This window comes from Eleutherodactylus coqui, chromosome 2, assembly GCF_035609145.1.
Source record: "Eleutherodactylus coqui strain aEleCoq1 chromosome 2, aEleCoq1.hap1, whole genome shotgun sequence".
Classification (NCBI taxonomy): Eukaryota; Metazoa; Chordata; class Amphibia; order Anura; family Eleutherodactylidae; genus Eleutherodactylus; species Eleutherodactylus coqui.
In genome coordinates, this window is record NC_089838.1 from 205,489,025 (window position 1) to 205,503,330 (window position 14,306).

Here is a 14,306-nt window from a genome sequence, read left to right on the forward strand (position 1 = left end):
GGCCAGTACTAGGCCTTAAGTATTTTGCTTCTATTTTTTTTAAATGCTGAGCTGATACAGCAGACAGATACTGTAGGCAGCGTATAATATTATGTATACTGATTCCCTCTGCCGGGATGACGGCTGTGATGTAACGGAGACAGCAGAGGCAGGAAACAATTTTGCGCAACGCTGCTGTAACGCTTAGCTGCGTATTAATTAGGACTACTCTCCCCAGCAGACAGATACTGTAGGCAGCGTATAATATTATATATACTGTTTCCCTCTGCCGGGATGACGGCGGTGATGTAACGGAGACAGCAGAGGCAGGAAACAATTTTGCGCAAGGCTGCTGTAACGCTTAGCTGCGTATTAATTAGGACTTCTACCTCCAGCAGACAGATACTGTAGGCAGCGTATAATATTATGTATACTGATTCCCTCTGCCGGGATGACGGCTGTGATGTAACGGAGACAGCAGAGGCAGGAAACAATTTTGCGCAAGGCTGCTGTAACGCTTAGCTGCGTATTAATTAGGACTACTACCGCCAGCAGACAGATACTGTAGGCAGCGTATAATATTATATATACTGTTTCCCTCTGTCGGGATGACGGCAGTGATGTAACGGAGACAGCAGAGGCAGGAAACAATTTTGCGCAAGGCTGCTGTAACGCTTAGCTGCGTATTAATAAGGACTACTACCCCCAGCAGACAGATACTGTAGGCAGCGTATAATATTATATATACTGTTTCCCTCTGCCGGGATGACGGCTGTGATGTAACGGAGACAGCAGAGGCAGGAAACAATTTTGCGCAACGCTGCTGTAACGCTTAGCTGCGTATTAATTAGGACTACTCTCCCCAGCAGACAGATACTGTAGGCAGCGTATAATATTATATATACTGTTTCCCTCTGCCGGGATGACGGCGGTGATGTAACGGAGACAGCAGAGGCAGGAAACAATTTTGCGCAAGGCTGCTGTAACGCTTAGCTGCGTATTAATTAGGACTTCTACCCCCAGCAGACAGATACTGTAGGCAGCGTATAATATTATGTATACTGATTCCCTCTGCCGGGATGACGGCTGTGATGTAACGGAGACAGCAGAGACAGGAAACAATTTTGCGCAAGGCTGCTGTAACGCTTAGCTGCGTATTAATTAGGACTTCTACCTGCAGCAGACAGATACTGTAGGCAGCGTATAATATTATGTATACTGATTCCCTCTGCCGGGATGACGGCTGTGATGTAACGGAGACAGCAGAGACAGGAAACAATTTTGCGCAACGCTGCTGTAACGCTTAGCTGTGTATTAATTAGGACTACTACCCCCAGCAGACAGATACTGTAGGCAGCGTATAATATTATATATACTGTTTCCCTCTGTCGGGATGACGGCAGTGATGTAACGGAGACAGCAGAGGCAGGAAACAATTTTGCGCAAGGCTGCTGTAACGCTTAGCTGCGTATTAATAAGGACTACTACCCCCAGCAGACAGATACTGTAGGCAGCGTATAATATTATATATACTGTTTCCCTCTGCCGGGATGATGGCGGTGATGTAACGGAGACAGCAGAGGCAGGAAACAATTTTGCGCAAGCCTGCTGTAACGCTTAGCTGCGTATTAATTAGGACTACTACCGCCAGCAGACACGTAGTAAACTATACACGGTCACAGGCAGCCCAAAGATAGTATTTTTCCCCAATTTTTTTGAAAAAGCCCACTGCCTATATAGCCTGTATATATCTCTTTCCCTGCCTCACCAGTACTGGCTCTATACTCTGTGCAATGACTGCAGACTGAGGACGCCATGCTCTGCACGCCCGATATACAAAAAAAAATTTGTGCAACACTGCTAAAAGCAGCCTCAACAGTACTGCACACGGTCAGATGTGGCCCTAAGAAGGACCGTTGGGGTTCTTCAAGCCTAATATAACTCCTAACGCTCTCCCTATAGCAGCAGCAGCACTGTCCCTGATCTCTGTCAGAATGCATCTGTGGCGAGCCGCGGGAGGGGCAGATTTTAATACTCGGGTGTCACCTGATCTCCCCAGCCACTCATTGCAGAGGGGTGGTATAGGGCTGGAACATCACAGGAGAAAGTTGTAATGCCTTCCATGTCTTTCTATTGGCCAGAAAAGCGCGCTAATGTCTCAGAGATGAAAGTGAAAGTAACACGAACATCGCGTGGTGCTCGTCTCAAGAAACGAGCATCTCCAACACCCTAATACTCGAACGAGCATCAAGCTCGGACGAGTACGCTCGCTCATCTCTAGACAACATTCCTTTCCCAAAACTCCAGCAATTTTTCTGTTGTCTTCTGTTGTAACAAGAAGAGGTGATTCTACACAATGCTATACTTGGTCCTGTTCCAACTTTTGTGTTGCTGCCACCAATTTCTAAATAAGCTTATTGTTTTAAATGAATTAAAAATCTCTCACATAACTACTGATATGAGTTCTATTGTGAATAAAATATGGCTATATGAGAATTCCAAATCATCACATAATTTTTTTCTTTACATTTTACGCAGTGTCCCAACTTTTTTGCAATTGGGGTTGTACATTCACACTTATGGTCTGGAGATCCATTTTCTTCTCCATCAATATTTTTCATTATCAAAGTGCTGATGACCACTTGTCTGTGAGTGAGTTCATTACATGCTGAAAGACCTGCGATGATGTCATTCCCACGTCACCAGCGTTGCTGTGGGAGGAGCCATTCTGGAGTTTGGTAGAAAGTACTGTATACTGGATATGCACCAACTCAAAGAGCCACCTACAGAGACAGACAGCAGCTACCAGGACCTATGATGACATCACCATCATGTGATCAGTCACTTGTGTGTGTGTGGAGTCAGGGATCACATGACCAGGGGCTGATCAGTGGATGCAGGAGTCTGCTATGCTGGTTGTGATCCCTGCTGGATGAGTTAAAGGGATCAGGATGTAGCAGAGCTCTGTGTGTGGGGTTCAAGGTAGATGTAGTAGAGCTGTGTGTGATGTGGGGGGTCAGGATGGATGTAGTAGAGCTGTGTGTGGGGTCAGGATGGATGTAGTAGAGCCTTGTGTGAGATGTGTGCAGATCAGGATGGATGTAGTAGAGCGGTTTGTGTGATGTGTTAGAATCAGGATGCATGTAGTAGAGCTGTGTGTGACGAGCATGTAGCAGAGCTGTGTGTGCTGTGTGTAATGTGCATGTAGCAGAGCTGTGTGTGATGTGCATGTAGCAGAGCTGTGTGTGCTGTGTGTGACGTGCATGTAGCAGAGCTGTGTGTGCTATGTGTGATGTCCATGTAGCAGAGCTGTGTGTGACACGCGCATGTAGCAGAGCTTTGTGTGTGGTGTGTGTGACGTGCATGTAGCACAGCTGCCTGTGGTGTGTGTGATGCGTGCATGTAGTACAGATGTGTGTGTGTGTGACATGCATGTAGCACAGCTGTGTGTGTGTGTGTGAGACGTGCATCTACCACAGCTGTGTGTGTGTGACGTGCATTTAGCAGAGCTGTATGGCGCACTGCACCACCAGAAACGCTGGTGCTATATGATAATTTCCTAATAAGTATTAGTTAATAATAATAGATGAAAGAATAGATATTGTAATTGGCAGCATTAACATTTTGCCGAGCCACTATTTGCCTTGTCACCAGTTCTCATAGTTTGAGGGAAGATTTTAGCATGTAGATAATGTGAGACTGATGGCTTCCTTTGCTCTCAGTCACCTCATGTAACATGTGAATACTTGTTAAATATTGTAGGCCTTGGCAGAATGCTGTAAACATTTCAAGATATTTGAACACTGAAAATTCCAAAAGTTTTTCATAATACAGGCTTGGCATTAACCACTGACTATACAGGTTCAGCCCACACGTGTCAATTTGCTCATTGTAGACGAGTGTCATGCATAACAAGACAACAAATTAAGATAAGGATTACCTCATAGGAGCAGTTTGTTTTATAATAGAATTGATGCTGAGCAATGTGCATATGAAGTTGCATGATAAAACTTGACTGTTGTAGAGAAAACACTTCAGTTGCTTGCACCCCATTTTATTATATACGCACTGCTCTATCATTTGGAGATAGTCAGTCCTTCTATTTTAGGGAAAAGATAGTATATTCTGCAAACTGTCTTCTGCTTGTTATTTGTATAGCACCAACTTATTCTGCAGCATTTTCAAGTAATTTATTCAAGCTGGGTACTCATTTTACCAAACTGGGCTGAGTTAACCTTGAGCCAGCTACCTGAACCATGCAGAGATTGAACTTGCAACCTTCAGGTCGTGAGTAGAGATGAGTGAGCATACTCGATAAGGCAAACTACTCGAGCGAGTAGTGCCTTATTCGAGTACCTGCCCGCTCGTCTCTAAAGATTTGGGTGCTGGCGCGGGTGACAGGTGAGTTGCGGCGGTGAGCAGAGGGGGGGGGGGGGGAGAAGGAGAGAGAGATCTCCCCTCCGTTCCTCCCCGCCGCTCCCCGCCCCCTGCCGGCACCCGAATCTTTAGAGACGAGCGGGCAGGTACTCGAATAAGGCACTACTCGCTCGAGTAGTTTGCCTTAGCGCATATGCTCACTCATCTCTAGTCGTGAGCAAGAGCTTAGGACAGCATTTCTGCTGCCTTAACAATCTGCACCAAACAAGGCTCTTCTGCTGTTCCCATGTGGATATACTATGTGGATACTAAGAAATATGTAGGACATATGTGCTGATACAATGCTGCGTAGGACATTTCTGCACTGTTCACACTAATCAAACCATATGTTTCTCTGCAGCCTCCTCCAATGAAGTTCTTCTGATGTGAAGACATAGCATGGCTGTGTTCAAGCAGCAGAAGGTTGAAGACCTGTATGCCATAGCCGATGAGCTAGGAAGGTAACATGAGGCTTATTTACAGCTCTTACGGGATTATAGGACCTAAAATAATAATATGACCTGCTTGAGAACTGTTGACAGTACTGCAGCTGTTTGGTTATGTCAGTGCGACATGCTTATAGGTAACTAAACCAGAAATTAGATCTACTGTTTCATGGGATGACCTGTGGCCATATTTAAAAGAAATCAGAACAAGAATTATGTTCCTTGAAATTATATTAAAGGGGTTATCTGCAGGATACATCAATAATTCATTAGTGGGGTGCACTATTCGGAACCTTTGATGATCAACTGTTTGAAGTGGCCATGACACTCACTTGCTTCAGTCCATACTAGCTACGGTATATTGCTATATGTTGTAAAACGGCTGTGCCTGATATAGTAGCTCATTCCCGTTCACTTTAATGGCTGCTGTCATTCCATGTGCCAATGAATGTGATGCGACATGTCTGCGAAGAGGCTGCGCTATTCACTTGAGTGCCATGGTCTCTTCAGTCACCTGATTGGGGCGGTCACAAGCAGTGGACCCCCCACTGATCTGAAATTGATGATCTATCCTAAGAAAAGACCATCAGCACTTTTATCCCAGAAAATCCATTTAAATTAAATAACGGAACCTAGAAGTGTTGTTGGGAGACACAGGTATTTATTTCCATGACTAAAAAATGTAGAATTTGTGATTTTTTTTTCTTGAAGTAGTACACTACAAAAGCTAACTTATAGGGGCTGCCACTGCCGAAAAACATGACTGCTTTCTGCCAAGAACAGCCACCATCTGTACATTGGTTGTGAGTCGTATTGCATTGCAGTCTCATTTATTTCAACTAAGGTAAGCTATGAAACCACATACATACCATGGAGAAGTGTAGCTCTGTTTTTGGAAGTAAAACCAGCCATATTTTTCTAATCTTGGATAATCAATCCCTTCAATGAATTTTCAGCTTATTCCGAAAGTTAACTATGTGTTACCTATGTCATCTAGAAATGGTGAATTCATTACTTGCAAGGACTTTATTATGTTATTGTATATATTTTGCATAACTGACTTCAAGTCACAGGCCTCTCGCTAACCAAGCCAGGATCCCACTGCACACTGATAATTGGCAAGAACCACAAAACGGCTGTCTGTGTATGGACCCTGGCTTGGTTTATAAATTCCCAATCATTGCTCTACAGACCTGTATAAAGGGTCAAGTATTGATTTGAAGGAATGCAGCCATTCAATAGGTGGAGCTGGAGAGGTATCGTTCCATCTTCCTTATTTGCATATTACCCAGAGGAGCATGGATGGTCTTATAAGTCTCCTCACTCGCCTTCCTGGTGCTCTCCCTAAGGAGAGATGTTACCTTACCTGATTGAAAGGAAAAGGATGAAAAAAAAATGAAAGTGGAATCTCTGTACTAACTATAGATATTAATCTCCTCTCGAAGATTTTCGCCTCTCACTTAAATACTTTCCTGCGTCTCCTTATCCATAGAGATCAAACCAGCTTTATACTAGGACATCAAAGGGAAGATGTCATATGCAGGGCTACACATTTATCCAACTTTATGTCAGAAAGGGGCCTATGTTGTCTTTTTCTGTCCTTAAACGTTAACAAAGACTCTCTGGCTTTGGACTATATGCACTTAGTCCTTTAAATGTTGGGATTTGGTCTGCAATTCCTCTACTGGCTCATCTTACTATATACAAATCCCTCTGCTACTGTTAGACTTCTCCTCTCTAAACCTTTCCAATCAAGAAGGGGAACGAGACACGGATTTCCTCTGTCTCCTACTCTGTTTGTGCCAGGCATCAAACCTCTGGCTATACTCTTACCGAAAAATTCAAACATAAGAGGTATAGAGGTGACTGGAGTCTACCGTAAGATAAATTTATTCACACTTCATAATTCTCTCCACAATCTTCAATTACTCTTCACTAATTTTGCTTCTTTTTTTTCTGGACTAACAATAAACTCTGACAAGTTATTCGCCCTTAACATATCTCTCCCCCAACAGGAACTCAGTCTCTTGAAATCTAACTATCTAACCTTTCGATGGCCAAGCTTGTCTATTTCTTTCCTTGGCATTAAATTAACCTCCCAGTACTCTGACTTATATGCCGATAATTATCCACCTGCTATCAAGTCGATTCTTGCTCTGATGGACACCTGGAGATCACTTCCTATTTCATGATTTGGATGCATCCATGTGACTACAATGTCCTGGCTTCCAGGATAATACTTATTTCGGGCTCTCCCGGTATTTGTTCCAGCCTATATCATCCGTAACCCTCAACAGGAACTGCTTGCCTTTCTGGGGGTCTTCTAAACTAAGAATTTCTAAATATACATTACATGCCGATAAGCTAGAAGGAGATCTAGGGGTCCCAGTACCCTCCAAATGCTACCAAGCTGCGATGATTGCACACCTTTCACCACTGCACTTCACTACTTTTGCACCTTTTTGGGTCCTTCTGGAGGTTACAAACGTTTACCTTATTCCTATAGACTTCCTCTTCTGGATATCTCTAAAGTCTAGACCCCCCCTCCTCAGTCCCTTGATGCGGCACTGCCTCTCTGTATGGGACTCATGTCAAATACTCTTATAATATCTTATTCCGACAAATGCCCCTAACCCATATCTCGAATAACTCTAGTTTTCCCCTGGGGATGGACTCTCTTCCCTTGTTGCAATGATGATGTACTAATGGCTTTACTAAACTATACCATCTGTTGACAAATATAGGGATTGTTTCATTTCAATCCCCGAAATCCTCTCACAACATCCATAATGCAGAAATGGACCTCTATCTCCAATTCAAGCATTGGGTGTCCATCCTCATGTGAGGTTCCACAAGTTCACATCCTTTGAGTGCATTTGTGTTTACTCCCCCCACTCCTTGGGTCTAATTTTGATTCTGTATTTTATGATAAACAAGTCACCACATCCCTACAGACACCCTTATTTCTGGTTATGGGTATCACACCTGATTAAAAATAAGGAGCTGCAGCCTGGCACAAAATGTGGCTTACTAGTTTCAAAATGCTCGATCAACACTATATCCCTAGAATCCGCTTACAGGTTGCTCATGTGATGGCATCTGGTGTCAGCATGGATAGTAAAGTACCCCTTTTCCTATTTTAGGGGGTGCCCCCATCCGGGTACAGTGTTGTATATATGGTGGGAGTACCCTCAGGCAGTACTATTCTGCTCTAGAATCAATGGCCTGCCCTGTAGCTTGTTTAATGTGACTCCCCACCAAAATCCATGTGTGGCTCAACTATATAATGGCACAAGTGCTTTGTTTAACCCGCACCTAATTTTGTCTTGTTACTTTCCTTCTCTTGGCGGCAAAGCAAACCATTGTCTTCCCATGGAAAAAATGAACATCCTTTTACAGGAGGTTAAATCCAGGATGAATGGGTTTTTCATCAATGAAAAGTTATCTAGTGTACTTCTTGACAAACATGAACAGTTCTTGCAGATATGACAGCCATGGATTGAATATGTCCATCCTCTACTACTTTTCCCTGGCCCTGACCTTCTGATACACAGCGTAGGCTCATCCAGGTACCCCCGACCCTCTGGCTGCATCTAGCCCTACCTTTCCCATATCACTTCCCTCTTCTACCCTCTACTACTACTACTTCTTATTCTTTCCTTTTTTCCCACGTTATTCTTCTTTCCCTCTTTTCTTCCCTTTTTCTATTCTGTAGTTTAACGGTTACTTTACTACTCATGTTGAGGTCTCTGCTATTCTCTCTGCAATTGTTTTGATGTTAATAACTCCATTGACCATTTTTGCACTCTGATTACCTTTTTCCATATTAGTTGAGATTCAAGCTCTACAAGATGCACTTCACTTTGCGGGCTTTGTTTGTGGACTCTTTGTTTTGTTCTACTGTTTGATTGTGCAGTTCCTGCACCTGCTTTCACCTCTAGGCTGAGTGTCCACGGGCGGGACGGAATATCACGAGCGATATTTCACCGAGGGGGAGTACTAATGTCACTGCGATTTTCCGCTATTAATGATAGGTTTATCGCGGCATGCCGCGATTTTTAGATGCAAGCGATTTTCCACTAGTGTACATTGGGCTGCGCTTTCCATAGTTATCCTATGGAAAGTGTGTCATGCGTACTCCGCATGCAATTTATCGCCGCAGATCACGATATGACAAATCGCCCGTGGACAGCCAGCCTTCATGTTACTTGATACTGACACACTATGTTCTACTTGTCACTTTTATATTAAAACTCAATAAAACTTTTGAAATAGAAAGTGGAATCTGCACATAGATATATACAAATATATACTGTTTGGGGTCTGCAGTATTCCTGAATGGGGTTTTATTGGGAATAAATTGGGCAATGAATTAGTTTTCCATCACTTCTTTTGTTCTAGTGACTGATCAGTGTCTGAGGTTTTCAGCAAATTCCTCATGCCCTGGAGCAGTTTTTTTTACTTGGAATGATTTGCAGATGACCCCTGCATTACATCAGACATTGAGGTTGCTGGACAAGAGATGAAAAAAGCTGGTGTTGTGGCGACAAGGAGAAGAGTTGGAGGAATGTACTACATGACAGGATAATTTACTACATAACAGGAGGTGATCTAGAGCTAAATGTCAGATGTGATCCCCATTCTGCCACCTGCAGGTTCACAAATGACAAATTGTTGTGGTACATTCTTCCCATTAGCACTCCTTACAGAAGTTAACTCGGGTTTTCTCTTAAAGAGAATGTGTCACTAGGATTAACGTGACTAAACCTCCGGTATGCTGCTATAGCACGTGTGAACATTATTCTAATCCTGCTCCTATGTAAACTCCCTGTTGTATTATAAGGGCCCTTTCACACGGATGGAATATTTCCTTCTGGATGCAGCAGAACTTGCTGCTACTGAATTCTGCATCAAAGTCCATGGGGCTAGCTGCGCTGTGCAGATTTTGGTGCGGAATTTATCGCGGCTTGTGATGTGAAATGCTGAAAATTCTGCCCGTGTAAAAGGGCCCTTAGGCAGAAAAAGCAGTTATAAAGACAACGTTCATCAGTAGTCATCAGGGAGGAGCTAGAGTTGTCAAGAGTCACAGTGTCTTTCTGCCTTAAAAGGGTTCTGTCATTAAAAATAAAAAATTATATCCTTACCTATTCCTCCACCGTCAGTCTACTTACCAGATCTTCACCTCACCTATCTTCTCCTGTCTCTTGCAGTCCGGGGAGGTCACCTCACCTACAGCTGGCTGAATCCTCTGCTTCCTGTGGGGTTACGTACATTCATAGGCAGTCTCCTTCCTGCCCGGTAATGTATGTTACATCACTAGTTCACAGCCTAACAGGGAGTGCCGAGCTATTGCAGAGACTGTTCATGCGTGCTGTCTCTGCAATAGATCAGCATTCCTTCCTAGCAAGTGGAGGCTATGTCACAGGGATGGGACCTTCACTGACTTCCAGAAAGAAGAATGCAAGGAATGCAGCCTTCATAACAAGCCGGCCGGCTGGAGGTGAGGTGACCTGGGGCACCCGAGAAGCTCAGGGAGGAGAAGATGCCATAAGGAGATTGACGGGGGACGAATAGGGGAGTATCGATTTTTTTTTTTCTTTTTAATGACAAAACTCCTTTAATGTCCCACTCAGCAGAGCTAGCACTGACTTCACATGCCGAGTGGAATAGCAGTCAAGCTAAAGGGGGATTGCTAAGTGCAAGGACACTGTGACTAATTACCACTGCAGCACTGCCCACTTGGTGAACGGCGGCTTTACAATTCCCTTTTCTGTTTAATAGTAAGTATGCATTCATACAGGCAAGCGCAATATCTGTCAATTAAGCAATTGAATTATTGTTAGCCCTTATACTGATCAATTATCATTCAGATTCACACAATCCACCAATAATCTGAATGAAAATCGTTCTGTTCAAAAAGCCCTAAGACACTACATGCTGCTCAGATTAGCCAGCACTGCTCATTAAGGCAGTACTGGCCAATCAAAGCAGCATGTAGTGTCTTAGGGCTTTTTGAAGACTTAGGCCTCATGTCTACTAGCTAAATGGAATTGCGGATTCCGCAGCGGATTTCTGCCACGGAATCCAGAGCGGATTTTGCCCATAGGGAATCATTGGCCATCCGCGGTCTATTAAATTGATTTTTGCACCCGCGGCAGGCATTTTAAAAGAATGTTTTTCACGCGGGGAGAAAAATGCGGCATGCTCCATTCTGCCGCGGATTCCGCACGGATCAGCAACATTGCTATCACGTTGATAGCAATGTGTGCGGATATCTGCATGCAAAAAAAATACCATTTAAAGCAAATCCGCGGCAGATTCTGCACGGATTGTATTTAGCTAGTGGACATGAGGCCTAAGGGTGGCTACAGACGACCGTATGCACAATTGCACACACTTCAATGCAACATATTTGCGGAGTGAAGGAGGTTTGATGAGGTAGATTTGCGCATGTATTGGTGCATAGTACTGTACTTTTTGCATACGCAGGGCCGGTTCACATGTGCGCACGACATCCCCCAGCCATGGTTTAAAAGGCTATTTAGCCTAATGAGGTCCAGATGTGCTTATTCTTTCATGGAATTGCGCAGCGTATTGCGCATTTGCCTGCATATTGAGTGTGTATTTTCGAACCTCCTATAGTCTTCTATGGGGCCCTTGGTGCGTAAATACGCTAGAAAATAGAGCAGGTCCTATTTTTCTCGCACAACGTGTTCATGAACCCATTTATATCAATGGGCTCTATTCTCTGCACATAGCGCGCATATACTTTACACGTGCAAAAACGTGTGCAAATGTGAGCCTCTGAAGAAGGATGCATACTATTAGACAGTGTACATCTGCTAGTCAGAGAACTATTGTAGCCATCTTTGGTTATCCAGGATTGGGGGGTCACTTTAAATTTATGCTTTCAATATGTCCTCAAACTTTTATAAAACTTGTAAGCAAAAGTAAGAATACATTTAGGACCAGGACTGAACAGTACTAGTTGTGCACAATCGTTGTTCTGGCTTTGGATTACAGTACAATGTAACCACATAGTGCAGCATGAAACTGCAAATATACATGCAATTTTAGATGACTGATATCGGAACAAAAAAAACTGCAATTTCGGATGTCTTTGCAATGATTGAACACATTTTTACGTAGAATAATATTAAAACCATAGATAATATATTCCAATTTAACACAATTGCACAATGGAATCTTCAACTTCAAAAGAAGTCCCCCCATCTTTGAATTGCATGATAGTCGTAATACTATAAGACACTCTGTCACGGTAGGGGTTTTATTATATTTCAGAATGTTAGGTTTGATCTTCCTCTCATGTGTATTAGGGCTTATTCCGACGTGCGTATATTGGTCCGGTTTTCATGCCCTCTGATATACTCTGTCCCTCTCTCCAGGGGGAGGAGGCGGGCTGGGCCTGGAGCAGTGCACTGAACTCCCACGCCCTCTGCCCCTTGCCACTGTTTGCAATGGGAGGGGCGAGATGGGGCAGAGCTAAGTTGCACCCCCTCCCATTGTGATATAGGCGAAGGCTAGTCTATTTTCTTTAGTAATTTTTTGAAATTTCAGACTTAGTAAAGCCCAGTACCTGGAGCGGTATGACACTTTAGCACTGAGGCTCCGTAATTATGGAGCTATCTTCCTGTGCATGACTTGTATGAACTCGGAGGTACTCTGAAGGCTGTATGTACCAGTACGGCAGCTGTTATAGATCCGCACATGACAGACCTTTAATACAGTCCTATGCATTAGTCTAAAATACTCATCAAAGTCTTTCTCCTTCATAACTGCAATCTGCAGGTCCTGAGCGGTGTACTTGTGCAGATACCATACTCCCCACTTATGCAGACACATGATAACCTCTACATGCTCGGCGTCTGTCGCTCACATACCTCTCATAGCATTGCTACTATATTAAGATTGCCGTGAGCCTTTTAGGATATAGAACGTGCTTTCTAGTATAAGCAGTTAGTTTTCATGTCAGTGTTGCATGAAAGAGAACGCTTGGTCTCTTTCACCTAATTGGATGTAGACAACAGTTATTTTCTGTTGGCAAGGCTGTGACATGCAGCCTTGTTTCACAAGATAAAGGGCCCCACTTTGGCAGCAATCTAAAAACAAACTGGACACAAAGGTTTGTAACTAACCTAATAGCAGATAGAAGAAAAGTTTATTGATAACAGGTGAAATCTGCAGGATACAATGAATCCACCTGCATCATAGTGAAAATGTATTTTCTCTTGTTAACATACACAAAAGTAAAGCATGATGTTAGTAATAATTGTGTAGATGGCACTTGCCAACACCATAATGTGCCCCCTATACACAGATAAGTGACTCTATGTAGATGCAACAAAAAAAAGGTTCGGTACCGTGTTACCCAGTAGAGCAAAATGTGATTGTTCTCAATAAGAGAAACCAAGTAATCTTGTAGATATGATACCTTTTAATGGCTAACAAAAATACATCATGTTACAGAAAGCTTTCAGACCTATCAGGATCCTTCCTTATGCCTGAGAGGTCCAAAAGCTCGCTATAACATCATGTATTTGTTAGCCATTAAAAGGTATCATATCTACAAGATTACTTGGTTTCTCTTACTGAGAACAATCACGCTTTGCTCTATGTAGATGCTGCACATCTCTCTTGAGTTCTCCTCTTGTGCTGACCTCTATGTAAATGCTATAGAAGGAGAGGAGAACTGAGCTAGGGTAATGTGGGACAGGTATTGTACATATTTTATTTTGCGCACTTGGCTGGCAGTAGGAGGCATTATAATCGGCACTGGTTATTGTTGCTCATCTTTGCTGGCACGTTGTGGCCAGCACCAAGGGGAACAGTGGCTAGCTTTTGAGGGCACGTTATTGCTGAGCATAGCAGCTGACCTTTGGGAACAGACTGTGGTTGGCAATATATGGGGTTATGGTAGGGCACATTGTGACTGGCAATCTTTGGGGCCATACTGTGGCTAATCTTTATGCAGGGTATTATAGCTGGCACTATACACACCTTATCTTCTGCAGTTCTTATTTTGAATAAGTTGTTAAAGTCTGTCTCTTTCAAAATAGGATATCAGAGGTCTATTTGCAGTCACCTCTGATTTCTGAGAAGTCCTTAGAACTCATGTTGCCTCATAGCAAAACTTACAAAAATATACATATGTAGCACAATTCTTCCCATCAAATTTGACAGACCATGGCCTACAGATTCAGGGTTCATACACAAGACTGTGTTGGAGATCCATATGTAACAGATTTAATTAGACTTCTGCATGTAAAGTAAATGTATTTTAAATTAAAACCTTCGATTCAAGCACCTAGAGAAAAATTCCTAAAAATGCCACCAAGGGTAAAACAGTTTGTGTTTAGGAGCGCCCCCAAATCACAAGATTCTCTAATATGCAGTGTGAATGAGAATGTAACACCTAGAGACTGCATTATTATAGCAGCAGTTAAA

At 43.1% G+C, this 14,306-nt stretch overlaps 1 protein-coding gene across 2 annotated transcripts in view; it reads left to right on the top strand.

Annotated features, from left to right (window-relative positions):
* DAPK2 (death associated protein kinase 2) overlaps nt 1-14,306 on the top strand; it is a 91,685-nt gene that overhangs the window by 14,505 nt on the left and 62,874 nt on the right. For both annotated transcript variants that reach the window (XM_066592285.1, XM_066592286.1), the window contains exon 2: nt 4,757-4,856. In XM_066592285.1, the coding sequence (XP_066448382.1) occupies nt 4,795-4,856 (62 nt within the window). In that variant the 5' untranslated portion in view covers nt 4,757-4,794. The remainder of the gene's footprint in view (nt 1-4,756; nt 4,857-14,306) is intronic.